Source organism: Amphibalanus amphitrite, unplaced genomic scaffold (genome assembly GCF_019059575.1).
Source record: "Amphibalanus amphitrite isolate SeventyFive unplaced genomic scaffold, NRLGWU_Aamphi_draft 001678F_arrow, whole genome shotgun sequence".
NCBI lineage: Eukaryota > Metazoa > Arthropoda > Thecostraca > Balanomorpha > Balanidae > Amphibalanus > Amphibalanus amphitrite.
The window spans coordinates 24,589-38,430 of NW_024883171.1; the positions used below are offsets into that span (position 1 = coordinate 24,589).

Here is a 13,842-nt window from a genome sequence, read left to right on the forward strand (position 1 = left end):
TCAAATTTGGTACACGGTTGGGGACCAGTTAGTAGGGTGCCGTGCGCAAGTCAGTTGGGACCCATTTTGCACGTGCGCACGTGCAGGGTGCCGCTTCCAGATCTCGAGAACGGCTGGGCCGATTGTGCCCAAATTTGGCACATCGCTAGAGACCGGTTAGTAGGGTGCCGTGCACAAGTCAGTTGGAGGAACCCCCTCGCAATTTCGTACGTGCAAGGCCCACCCTCTCGCTCGCTCCGTTAGTCGCCCCAAAAGGCGTTATACTGGTTTGTAGTGTACCTAACTCATCCTATATGCACAAGTTTTCTCTACATTCCGCTCTAATTTCAGTACCATGCTAATTGCTATAGGTTAAGAGCTGTGATGACTGCTAGAAAAATATGAGTCACGGGAAGCAGTGGGCTGCCCTATGCATTATACAATGGCATGGAGACTGGTGTAGCTTGCAGCCATAGTATCCCTCGACGAGATCGGCCACAGACACCAAACGCACTTTTGTTGAAGGTAAGTCACATAATATCGCCACATCACATGACATTAAAACGTATATTTCATTAATGTCGACAAGCTCATCGTACCTGATGTTTCAGTGTCGGTCTAACTAACCCTCCGGCCTAACAACAGGTGGTCAGGCCCACCGAGCTATATAAGCCGCCTCTCACTCTCGACCGATATCAGTTCAGCCGAGACAACAGTCGGAACAACTCACTCCAGACATGAAGGTAACACAGAAACTAACGAATGGCCGTTTGGAACTAAAGTGAGCCAATTTTATGAATGGCTACGATCTCTAAAATTCCACATTATATCATGTCTACCAAGCCCGGAATAGGAACTGGATTGGTAGGTATTTGATATAATGTCCAGTTCAATAATCATTATCATCCTCTGCTGCAATGATCGGCACTAATTTTGCTCATGTGACATTTTCCAGGTGTTCATCGTTGCCGCCGTCCTGGCCGTGGCCGCCGCTGCCCCGGCCCCGGAGAACCCGCCGTCCTACCGCCCGGCCCCGGCCTACAAGCCGGCCCCCTACCACCCGGAGCCGCAGTACAAGGAGGAGCCCAGGCCGTACGCCTTCGACTATGCCGTCAACGACCACTACTCGGGAGCCAACTTTGCCCAGAACGAGAAGAGCGACGGCCACAACGCCGAGGGTTCCTACACCGTGGCTCTGCCCGACGGCCGCATCCAGACCGTCAAGTACGTCGCCGACCACTACAACGGATTCAACGCCGAGGTCACCTACGAGGGCGAGGCCCAGTACCCCGAGTACCACCCGGCCCCGGCTTACAAGCCCGCTCCCTATAAGCCCGCTCCTGCCTACAAGCCGGCTCCGAAGTACCAGTAAACGGTGGTTTTACGTCTGAGTGGCAGATGTGAATACTGAATATTGTATTTATTGTGCAATTGTTGCTGTCTTGTGTCCAATAAATGTATGTCACTACACGTTCTACGTTTTTAACGCAAAGGAATGAATGTATAAGGACTTTGGTCCTTATACATTCATCAAAGAGGAAATTCAATGACCAGTAGGCATATGCTTCGACGAGTCTGGGGGCACTGGTACGACGCCTTCGTGTTTAGCCCTACATACATGCTTGAGCTAGCCAGCAGCCAGAGTCTCGCGGAAGAACGAACGTGCTCCCGTTTATGAGAAAAAAGGGTAGTCATTTTCCATGTCTCAGGTCTGAAGTAAACGTCAGTGAGTTTTGCTCGTTCTCAGAAAAGCTATCCTAAGCATATGTTAGGTCGCCTCTTTTCTCGTATTTATGTATATGCTGTGTATCACCTGATTTAGTTTTATGATGATTTCAGCTGGGTTGCAGTGCCTAAAGTTTGCTACTTCAAATAATTAACGCAGAATACAGAGTATGGTAACTAGTCATGAGAGTCGAATCAACGACCCAAAAATTGGACTTTCGTCTTTGACGAACATTTTTTATTGGCAAAAAACGGTCCCAGGACGAAATTTTGGTGCGAAACATTACATTACCTACATTTACGTCGATCGTGTCTAGGCCTTTTGCACGATTTCCTTTAAAGGTAGTGTGCCAGCTTTCCTGGACCGTATGGAGTTAATGGCCCAGATAAGGAGAATCGGATTTTTGGAACTTATCCATACCTTCAAAACTCATGAAAACGTCTTAAATTCTTCAAATTTTGAGTACCCCAGTGCGAAATTCGCCTCGACGGGTTGTCGTGTCGGTCGTACCCCAACCACATTTCACACCACTATGAACAATAAATGCACACACTGAAATCGCTATTACCGATAGGCTCATCCAATCAAGTTTCGATAAACCCGTTCATCATCATCTCCTGCGGTTTCAAACACGCCTGTTAGGTGGTGCGGTAGACCGCGCCCAAAGCCAGGGCCCCGGTAACGTGAAGTAGCCGAGTCGGGGCAGCGTGCGCTAACCCAAGCCGGGGCCGCGCGTCCTCCCGGTGTCATGTGATAGCCCGGGGCTGCCCGGGGATGCGGTAAACCGCGCCCAAAGCCGCGGCCCCGGCTTGGGTCAGCGCACGCTGCCCCGACTCGGCTACCTCACGTTACCGGGGCCCTGGCTTTGGGCGCGGTCTTCTGTAGGTGGCTTCTGCTCATACTTTGTGGTGCGGTGGTGGTGCGTCGGGCCGCGCGCTCTGACTTCGGCCAAGAAAAATGCGTCAGCTGATCATTGTCATTTCTGCCACTTTCATGTGGTGAGATGGGATCATAACTTTAGAGACGGCTGTTTCATATCAATTATTTTACATAAAATCATATTTCAAACCATAAATTAATGTTCGACAGCCAAATTAAAGAAACAATACCAATACAGGCTTACAGCTAAATTCGACATTGTGTTGTCTACGATTAGACAGCTGATAACTCATTCCCGTACGTCGTAACTCTATAATGACCTTTGCTTATTGTCACATGTGCGCCGCATTCGCGATTGTTGCCGGCGCCTGTTTGCAGGTCAGCCCACTACAGTTGTTATACATATCGAAAACCGATAAACTTTTAGGCGAAAAAAGCACTATTTTAGGCCCATTTTTGATTTCTTTTTGCGATATTAGGTAAAAACAGAAGCTTCTTATCCTAGGAAAAATAAAATGGGAAATCATTGGAAGGTGGCACACTACCTTCAACCCGCGCCGGGCCGGGGGTGTTTGAACACCCCCCCCCCTGTGGTTTTTCGCAAATATCTCAAAAACGGCGGCGCGGAGCGCCGCCGTTTTTGGCACACCTGTTTGTGCATCTTTTCCGCACATGTTGTGAATATTTCAGACCAAGGTCACCTTAGGTCAGGTCACCAGGTCACGCCAAGTGACCTCACCTCAGAAAAAAATAAGAATGCTCGTCATAGCTACACCGATTGATCGATTGCCTTTGAACTTTCAGCGATTGATTAGAGCAACATTGTCTATAAAATGTTTATCTCGGAATTTTGATATCGGTGACCTAAGGTCAGGTCAATTTTGCGGCCTCTTCATTAGGGGAAGTTGGGGGAACGCCGAATACTTTTTTTCTGACGCCCGTAGCACGCAAGGTAGACAACATAATCTATTCTTGTTGGCGTCATTCGAGAGGCCAGTCTTTTGCCTTTCAAACATACCAGGCGCATTTGATGAATTCGCATACCGTTAAGCGCACAAACTAAAAATATCAAAGAAGTGACTTTTTCGGCGTTGCCCCGGACTGCGGGGAAAGCCGAAAATGGGAGAAATGATCTTCGGGGAATGCCGACATTGATGTTTTGCCACTTTATCTCAAACTTTATCCAGAATTTATCAAAGCTGACACGCGTTTTAAGAGCTTGAGGACGCTTGGTGCACAGTGGAAGTTATAATTGTGTGATATAATAAGAAAATGCCAGGTAAATAATTCCTTATAGGTAACAGGCCGTTGTGTCGGTTGAAAGTGTAATTTGTGTGACTAAAAATTCGCGTTGCTATTCTACAGCAGTAAAGTCCACGTAGCGTGCTTTAACGTGCGTAATTGCACGTATTCGGCATTACCCCAGCCAGCCATACTTTCATTTGCAGGCCCATAACTTTTCAACGTGCCGTATAAATTTCCAATAGGCAGCACACTTTATGCAAAGACATGCTGAAGATTACTTGACCGAATTGGCCAGACAAACGGTAGCATAATGAGTAAGAAATGCAGCTTCAAAGGCGCATGTAGTACAAGGAACGCGTACCTTGAAAACGCTCTTGGCGCTCTCACAGCCGAAGTATTCCGAATGACGACTCGTAACAAACATGCGATAATTGTAGTCACTTAAGCTTCAGAGCATCACTGACAGGTGGCATCCATGTCTTACGGTTTTCGAAATATCTCGAATTTCGGCTTTGCCCCAACTCCGGCATTGCCCCAACTTCCCCTACAAGTCAATGTGAGAAAATTGAAAAGCGTCCGTTTTGCTCGAACGCTATTCTAGACACTCAAACATCGAGATGTAGGTAAAATTGACACACTGAACCGGAAAATGGCAACTGTGACCCCTCGTTATGGCCCCGAGGTCATCTCAGGTCACGAACAGAATCTAACAGTTTTTCGCTAATAACTTCTGATAGAGGCGTGCTAGAGCGCTGAACCGCCTTAGATGTGTTCGGCTCGACGTTGCGGATCGACTGATATGCAACATGACCTTTTCCGGTCAGGTCATGGCCTTGACCTGAGGTCAAATTTTCAAGTTGACCTTTCAAGGTCAACTTATAGTTCATTCGACGCGTCTCGACGAGAGGAGCACGATGCTGGCAAAAGTAACGTCATGGCTCTTTTGAGTCAAAAGGTATCGCCGAAAAACCGATTTTCGTAAAAACGTTTTTTTTTTAGTTTTTGTCCTCTGGAGGCTAAACTGTTGACCTGAGGTCAAATCTGAGATTATTACCCAGAAAGGTCTGTAAAAGGGCTATCGAATGCGCTTTTCCGCGGCGCTATAGCTCTATCGGTTCCCGAGATAGCCGTTGGCAGTTTCCAAAATGTTGAAATAGTCAACATTTTACCTTTGGTGACCTCTGGTGACCTGACCTTTGACTTGACCCAAAAAATGACCGAAGTGTTTTCGTCCTTATTTTGGACGTTCTTTCGATTGCCGCTTATCGCGTGTCGCTACGTGGCCCAGGAGCCGAGTTAGAAGGGGGGTGTTCAGACCCCCCCCCCTCGGCCCGGCGCGGAATCTCAGAGCACCGGCCCGGCGCGGGTTAAGTTTAGGAATAGCGTTGGTTGAGGTTTACCCCAGGTGAACTCAGGTAGCCTTGAATAACCGTGACAGATGGCGAATCATAGGTACCTATTAATCATAGGTATTCAACATATTCCTACGCATTCATCTCTGATCTGATATCCACTTGCTCTTAACAATGATCTAGAGACTCAGGACTCAGGAGAACTGAGATGAAAAAAGTACTTACCTGTATGACTAGACCGAATCCATCAAATAGCCTATCCGACACACCACAGCATTATATCTCCGTAAAATGTATGATATTGCGTGGCCTTGATTCCCTGATAGACCTAGTAGATAAAACACATCATCTTGCTTCCGAGATGAAATGCAGGAAAATATGCTAAAAGACATAAAACCAGTACCTAAGACTTTTGGGAGGGTTACAAGCGAGCGCGCAAGAGAGTGAGCCCTGCACGCTAGTAAAACGGGGTAGGTTCTACCAACTGACTTGTGCACGGCCCCCTACTAACCGGTATATGTCAGTGTGCTACATTTGAACGCAATCAGCCCAGCCGCTCTGAAGATCTGGAAGAGTCACCCTGCATATGCGCACGAGCAAACTGCGTCCCATCTGACTTTTGCATGGCACCCTATTCGCCGGTCCCTAACCGTATGCCAAATTTGAGCGCAATTGGCCCAGTCGTTCTCGAGATCTGGAAGCGACCCAACGTGCGCACGTGCGGTAGCACTCTAACCACGACAAATGGATCTGCATTGCCCGGTAGGTGCCTACATGCATACCAAACATAAGCGGCGTCACAGTAGCTGTGCGAGTTATTGTAACGAGAGCAAACTAGACACCTCTTCATTTTGTATTTCGCACGTGCGGTGGGGGGTCACTCATACGCATCGATAGTATCTGATGTTTGGTATAGGAGATAAACCTACCTTACGAAAATTGCCGCAAGTCAATCTCTTCAGCGGCTGCTGTGATATAGGCCTCGGCTCTCAATGACGCTACATCAGCAGAACAACTTGAACATCATTGACTTTTCACGTTGCACGTGTGACGACATTCACCTAGAGGTATCAAGAGTAGTCTGCAGGTATACGGGCTAGAAGGGATTTATAGGCAAACCAGCAAAAACGACCGCGGGGTAAATCCTCCCAGGTTCTTCAGCCTCCCAGGTTCGCCGCATGACCTGTTTCCGAATCTCCAATACGCAGCTCTGTCACGGTCTCGCTGAACCGTGGACTGTGCGATAGAGTCCCGTGCAACAGCCCGTGGCCGTCGGCGCCCTGCCCTGCCCACCCAGCGACACGGGCCCCCTTCTCCACAGCGGCACCGCCGGAGCGCCGCGGCCGTGACCCCCGCCCCTGCCGTCCGGACCGCCTATATAACGGCGGCGGCGGCACGGCTCGGCACCAGTTCTGCTCCACCCCGGATCACACCGCACCACCATGAAGGTACGGCCGCACGTGCAGTTGTCCGTGTCCCCCGTGTAGCGAGCGTCGCTGGCAGCTGGCGGCGGTACAGTGGCCGGCTCCACCGCTGGGACCGGGGTCAGCCGGCCGGCCTCTGACCAGCACAGCGGACCGCGGCGAGCAGTGCAGTGTCGTGCAGTGACCTGACGTGGCGACAGTGATATGGCGTGGGTTGCGGTAGCGCATTTTGCCATTAACTGCAGTAGGTGATATTTTTCCAGTAACTGTATTGCATTGAGCCATAGACTGTAACTGAGCATAAGTATGATTCCATTCATTTCACGGAACAAAGAAGTGGCACTTTTTAATGAATAAGGGATATTTTTTCGGCCTTTATGAATTAACTTTTTGTGTTATGTTTCAGGTGTTCATCGTTGCCGCCGTCCTGGCCGTGGCTGCCGCCGCGCCGGCCCCGGAATCTCCCGTGTACAAGCCGGCCCCGGCTCCGTACCACCCGGCCCCGGCTCCCTACAAGCCGGCCCCCTACCACCCGGCCCCGGCCTACAAGCCGGCCCCCTACCACCCGGAGCCCAAGTACAAGGAGGAGCCCAAGCCGTTCGCCTACGACTACGCCGTCAACGACCACTACACGGGCACCAACTTCGCCAAGAAGGAGGAGAGCGACGGCCACAACACCCAGGGCTACTACTCGGTGGCTCTGCCCGACGGCCGCACCCAGCACGTCAAGTACGTCGCCGACCATTACGGCGGATTCAACGCCGAGGTCACCTACGAGGGCGAGGCCCAGTACCCCGAGTACCACCCGGCCCCGGCCTACAAGCCCGCCCCCTACAAACCTGCCCCCGCCCCCTACAAGCCTGCCCCGGCTCCTTACAAGCCTGCCCCGGTCTACAAGCCCGCCTACTAAATTGACTGCAACGCGGCATTTCTTGTTTGTGTTGTGATATTTATTGTCAGCGTTCGTACCTGCCACGTTTTATAATACATGATTTTGTCTGCCTTCTACTTGATAGCCTTTTGTGAGTGAACAGATGAATTATACCGTTTTATCTATGACTGGAGCAGGGTGGATACCTCTCCGTATTCTTCAGAAATCGCCGGGGAAATGTTCAAAATGTTTCTCGTTCCACCTCGGGCAATAAGCACAAGACAATGATGATAGGTATGCGACAGAGAAGCTTGAATATTGGTCAGAACACTATTTGTTTAGTGACGTTTGTATGATAAGAGGCAAGCAAATAATCATCTTTTTCACTATCAATCGAACGAAAATCCGTCCGAAAACGTTCGAAAAATGACGTTTTATTTACGTAACGTCACGCCTTTTTGTTTGAAAACCCTATGCCTATTATATAGGTACTTTTTTAAGAATCAAGGCATAAATGAAACGTGTAGTTGATTGCGTTTTGTCATTTAAATGGCTAGCTAGGTTTCCAATTTTTTTGATTTCATCCGAAATGAAAAAAAAACTTTTTCAAAGCCTTTATGAAATGCCAAATTTTAAGTTCTTCAAAAAATTGAATATTTTACAGAGGGAAGGTGTGCAACTTTAATCTCCAAATTCGGGAGGAATCGGTTCAAAATGTTGTAGTTATTGAAATTTAGCGACATTATGGCCCACAAATAAAAGAAACGGTGTTTTTTCCAGCCCAAAATGCACCAGACGGGAAAATAAAAATGTGCTTTTTCACCAAAATCCACCGTGCAGGTGTGTGAACGGAAACATACACACACCTGTCGATTCTTCGAGAAAAACTGCTGTAACCCCATCAGATAAACACCTTTTTGGGTCTTTAACCTGGCACTTATAAGGGGTCGAACGGACTCCCTAAATTTTTTTCGAGAATATCTCGCGTAAAAAGCGACCGATCGCGACGAAACTTCAGCGTACATTCGAACTGATCCGTTTTACAACCAGCCACACATTATCTTTTCCAGCGCGTTTCTTTTCCAGCGACCTCGACCTGAAATTCTTCTAAATATGGCCCATATCACTAATTGAGCATGCCCGTTGAGTTCTATGAGCAGAATGACCCTTAACCCGCGCCCTGCTGGGGGGGTGTTTGTACACCCCCCCCCTTGTGGTTTTTCGCGAATATCTCAAAAACGGCGGCGCGGAGCGCCGCCGTTTTTGGTACACCTTATCATACATCAATTCTACACATGTTGTGAAAATTTCAGACCAAGGTCTTTCAAGGTCAGGTCACCAGGTCACTTGAAGTGACCTCACCTCATAAAAAGTTTCAATGTCTGTCATAGCTACACCGAGTGACCGATCGCTTTGAAACTTTCAGCGATTGCTAAGAGCAATAGCATGTACAAAATGTATGTCTCAGAATTTTGATATCGATGACCTAAAGTCAGGTCAATTTTGCGACCTCCCCATTATAAGTCAATGGGAGATAATTGAAATGCGCCTCTTTTGGACGAAAGACATTATAAACACTCCCAAACACTGAATTACAAGTGGTTTAGACACACTGAACATGAAAATGGTGTCCGTGACCCCTGTTTATGCCCTGAGGTCATCTTAGGTCACGAATTGTATCTAACAGTTTTTCGCAAATAACTTTTGATAGAGGCATGCTAGAGCGATGAAAACGCCTTAGATGTGTTCAGCTCGACGATACGGATCGACTGATATGCAACATGACCTTTTCCGGTCAGGTCATGACCTTGACCTGAGGTCAAATTTTCAAGTTGACCTTTGAAGGTCAAGTTATAGTTCATTCGATGCGTCTTAACGAGAGGAACACGATGCCGGTAAAAGTAAGCTCGTACAAGGCTTGGTCAAAAGTTATTGCAGAAAAACTGTTCCCGAAAAAATCGGCTATTTTTGCAGTTTTTGCCCCCTGCAGGCAAAACCGTTGACGTTAGGTCAAATCTGAGAAAATTACTCAGAAAGGGCGTTAATAGAGCTATCGAATGCGCTTTTCCGCGGCGCTGTAGCTCTATTGGTTACCGAGTTATGCGCTGGCTTTTTGGAAATTGTCGACATTCGACCTGGAAATCGGCGAAATTCTGCCTTCAATGACCTCTGGTGACCTAACCTTTGACCTGACCAAAAATTGACCGAAGTGATTTCCTCATTATTTTTGACGCTCTTTCGAACGCCGCCTTCCGCGTATCGCTACGTGGCCCAGGAGCCGAGTTAGAAGGGGGGGGGCTGTTCAAACAACCCCCCCAGCAGGGCGTGGAAATCCAGGACCCCCAGCCGGGCGCGGGTTAAGATTTGTGTCGCACATATCCTATTCTACAGTTCGTCTTTGCTGACTTGACCTGACTTTGACCTTGACCTTTGCATAGCATTGTATGCAATTGTAGGGTAAGATGCCTAAGTAGCGCTAAGGTTAGGCTCCCACGTTGCTATTACCTACATATATTGCTTCCGGGTTCACATAAACCGGCTTAACGTAAAACTTCGCTCCTGGCCAAAACTGCCAGATGTAATGATGACCCCCGGTTCCAGACTATAGGTTTAGGCTGGCGGAGCAAAAAAAAAAACTTACAATGGGGAGGTCAAGAAATTGACCTGACCTTAGGTCATCGGTCTCGAAATTCCGATATAAACAAATTGTAGCTACTAATGACCTCATTGCCTCCTGCGACTTTCAAAAGCCTCCGTCATCTACTGTAGCCCTATCACGGTGAGAAAGTTGCAAAAAGTGATTTGGGGTTGGGTCATTCGAAGTGACCTGGTGACCCGACCTTGAAAGATAATAGGTTGAAACTTGCACACCTTGTGTAAAATTAATGAGGAAATAGTCATGTCAAATTTCGCGACGCTACACCCTGCAGTTTTCCGCTATTCACGAAAAACCTCAGGGAGGGAGGTTGACCCCCCCCCCGTCGGTGCGCGGGTTAAGCAAAACAATTCGCGCTCCAAAGGTCCGTAGTGTTGAGAGCTTCCGGTTGCCGTTTCCGTTGTCTTTCTTAAATCCCTAAATCGGAAGTTAGACAAGCTGGCAGAGTCTGCCCCCACCCGTGAGGCGCATACAGCTAGTTAATATACCAGCGGGGCGCGGGTTGATTGATAATATGCAATTGTTACTACTTATTTAGCAATGTTTGTACTTAGGGGAGAGTGATGCACATTGCACATTCGTGCAAAAAAATGGATAAATCCATATGTCTGTTTTTTTTTTTGGTTGATGCAATGGTAAAATTGTTGATTGTAGTATATGGAAAGGAACTATGGCAGGTATTTTTCCTCATTAATAGTTATCCTCTAAAATTACAGTCTCTATTAGAAAATATGACTTTAAGAAACTCTGAACGTTTGCACGAAACTACCCCAGGTATAGGGCACTTTCGTGCAAGGGGTGGGGCACTTCCGTGCACCCTGCAAAGTTCGAGGAATAACCAGGCATTTCCATATTTTACCAAAAGAAGTTGTCAGAGGGGCATTTCACTCGATTCCTTTCGACAAGAATGCATAGCACAGCAAATGTAGAAAGAATGGGCTGGCTAACAATAATGTGCCAACTGCCGGCCATCAGCCCGCCTCCGTGACCTCGCCAAGGTCGCGTGAATTACTTGTCACGACTCACGACGTCGCAAGCAGCCAAGACTGAGTCAGGCGAGCGTCATAAATGAAACCTTCTACAGATAGTCATGGGTCGCAAAAAAAAAACGAAGAAATGCAGGAATATGCCCCTGGGCAGTGCGTACATGAAGCTGCCCCACAACGTTTTTTTGTAATATATTTTAGAGCTTCTTGTTGAAAAATGGCACCTTTTTTAACAAACGAGTTTGCAGCAATTCCGTGAATAACGTGAGCTTCTTCGCCGTAAAATTTTGAAAAGCTGATCCGCATTTTCGAGCCAGGATCACGAAAGTGGATGTTATGAAAAAGTTTAAAAAGCGCACGAATAATGCAACTTTGCGGTTTTATCAAGCATGATAGCAGTAATAGTGTTGTCTTCTACGGAGAACAGGGGGCGGCAATGATGAACATATTTTTATAATTTACCTTTAGCTTGGCAGCCACTCGTGTTCCCATTAACTGCGGGAAACGAATGTGCCCAATGAACGAAAGTGTCCCGCTCTGCCCTTTTCTAAATGAGCTACAAATGATGGCTAAAGCCTTAAGTCTTGTAATAAGTTATGCGTGGCCGAAATGTGACATTTCAAAAACCGACTATGATTCCGGACGTCTCTTATTTACCTGTCCATAGATGAGGGATTCAGGGCATTACCAGAATGGTTGCGATACTTCTGTATTGCCTGTGCTGGTTTCAAGTCAATCTCCTCGAAAAAATTGACTAGCATCGTTATGGGAATCAGGTGCATCTGTGAGATTTCATAATGTTCCAAATACATGCGGTACACTTACCTGACATCCTGCATTTTTTATTTAAGCGAAAAACTAAGCCGTCATCGAAAACTAACATGGTCGTTGGTTCAAGTGTATGAATAGCAAAACGCATCGCTGGTCACTTCGACGTCCATTGTCCAGTGTCCACCAGACATCGTCGACACTCGACCTTGAAGATATGTTCGATCGGTCCAGTTGACTGCCGGGAGGGGTGACGGGCGTGCCCAGCTATATAAGCGGCCTCTCACTCCACACCGACATCAGTTGAGGAACGCTCACAACCGGATCACCACATCATGAAGGTGAGAGCGAACGCGGCGATTTGGTACCGAAGTGGGTCTCGGTCAGGGAGTGTTTCGGAATTGAGACGAAAGGTTAATAGTTAAATGTTCCCAGTCTGTGTCAGCCGTGAACACCGGAAGAAAAATTGCCGAGTGTGCTTGTAAGTGTGTGCACAGGCTCTCCAGGGCGTTGACGACAGAATTAAAAATGACTACGGTTATTTTTTATCTGCATCAATTTATGCATGGAATTCTTCCAACCCGGTGATCTAACTAAATATTTTCTATTTTTCAGGTGTTCATCGTTGCCGCCGTCCTGGCCGTGGCCGCCGGTGCCCCGGCCCCGGAGAACCCGCCGTCCTACCGCCCGGCCCCGGCCTACAAGCCGGCCCCCTACCACCCGGAGCCCCAGTACAAGGAGGAGCCCAAGCCGTACGCCTTCGACTATGCCGTGAAGGACGGCTACTCGGGCGCTGACTTCGCTGCCAACGAGAACAGCGACGGCAAGCAGACCACCGGCTACTACAAGGTGGCCCTGCCCGACGGCCGCATCCAGACCGTCAAGTACGTCGCCGACCACTACAACGGATTCAACGCCGAGGTTACGTACGAGGGCGAGGCCCAGTACCCCGAGTACCACCCAGCCCCGGCCTACAAGCCCGCCCCCTACAAGCCGGCCCCCGCCCCCTACAAGCCCGCTCCGGCTCCCTACAAGCCCGCCCCCAAGTACAACTAGTCCGAATGCCACTGTGATTCCTGTCCCTGTTGCTGCGTATTTATTGTCCATCAGTGTGTTTGTTTTATGCAATACAATGTGAAATGAATAGAAGCTGTTTTTGTTGCACGACAATTTCTCACTGGAGAAAGAAATCATTACGAACACAAAGAATCGATAAAAGACCTCCAATATAAACCATTTTGCTATCCAGCACGGTTGGCTACAGTTGAAAACACCGGAAGGTAGGAAGGGAGGGAGAAAAAAAACAGAAGAAATACCACCTTGCTAAGACGTCATGGTTTTCCTTATTAGAATATATGACCTTCTCCTCGGAAAATGACCAAATGAATGAAAATGATTATTTATTGATGAATTGATGATATTTCGGTCACAGACCTTCGTCTAAATCGAATTCGTGAAATCGTACAAGGCAAAAGTAGCGAGTGAAAAAAAAAGCCGCTACTTTTGCCTTGTACGATTTCACGAATTCGATTTAGACGAAGGTCTGTGACCGAAATATCATCAATTCATCAATAAATAATCATTTTCATTCATTTGGTCATTTTCCGAGGAGAAGGTCATATATTCTAATGATACTTCTGTAGCAAGGTAAAGAAAGAAAAAGAAGAAAGAAGGAATAAAAAAGCTGCATCTTCTTTGCGGTTCATCAAATACTGCGATCCATTGTTGTTCGGCTGGTTGTAGCAGAAAAGAGAGCAAATTGCTGCTGGGAGATCCTCGATAGTAAAGCTGGTAGAACAGGGGAGCTTGAGAGTCTTGGAAAAGATCCCGAGAGAGATCTAGAGATCCTGAGATGGAGATTAGATCCTGAGATTGAGATTTAGATCCTCCTGAAGGAGATGTAGATATCCAGCTGAGGAAGATGTAAGTCTAGATCCACCTGAGAGAGAGGTAGGT

At 47.7% G+C, this 13,842-nt stretch overlaps 3 protein-coding genes across 3 annotated transcripts; all 3 read left to right on the top strand.

The window, feature by feature from the left end:
* Nucleotides 1-673: 673 nt before the first annotated feature.
* LOC122374595 (cuticle protein 7-like) lies at nt 674-1,449 on the top strand. The gene is made up of 2 exons (XM_043353423.1): nt 674-722; nt 935-1,449. The coding sequence occupies exons 1-2, from the start codon at nt 717-719 to the stop codon at nt 1,349-1,351; spliced, it is 423 nt and encodes a 140-aa protein (XP_043209358.1). The 5' UTR covers nt 674-716; the 3' UTR covers nt 1,352-1,449.
* Nucleotides 1,450-6,578: 5,129 nt separating this feature from the next.
* On the top strand, nt 6,579-7,613 carry LOC122374596 (cuticle protein 7-like). Its single transcript, XM_043353424.1, has 2 exons — nt 6,579-6,629; nt 7,012-7,613. The coding sequence occupies exons 1-2, from the start codon at nt 6,624-6,626 to the stop codon at nt 7,513-7,515; spliced, it is 510 nt and encodes a 169-aa protein (XP_043209359.1). The 5' UTR covers nt 6,579-6,623; the 3' UTR covers nt 7,516-7,613.
* Nucleotides 7,614-12,190: 4,577 nt separating this feature from the next.
* On the top strand, nt 12,191-13,032 carry LOC122374597 (cuticle protein 7-like). The gene is made up of 2 exons (XM_043353425.1): nt 12,191-12,227; nt 12,502-13,032. The coding sequence occupies exons 1-2, from the start codon at nt 12,222-12,224 to the stop codon at nt 12,940-12,942; spliced, it is 447 nt and encodes a 148-aa protein (XP_043209360.1). The 5' UTR covers nt 12,191-12,221; the 3' UTR covers nt 12,943-13,032.
* The last annotated feature ends 810 nt before the right edge of the window (nt 13,033-13,842 follow it).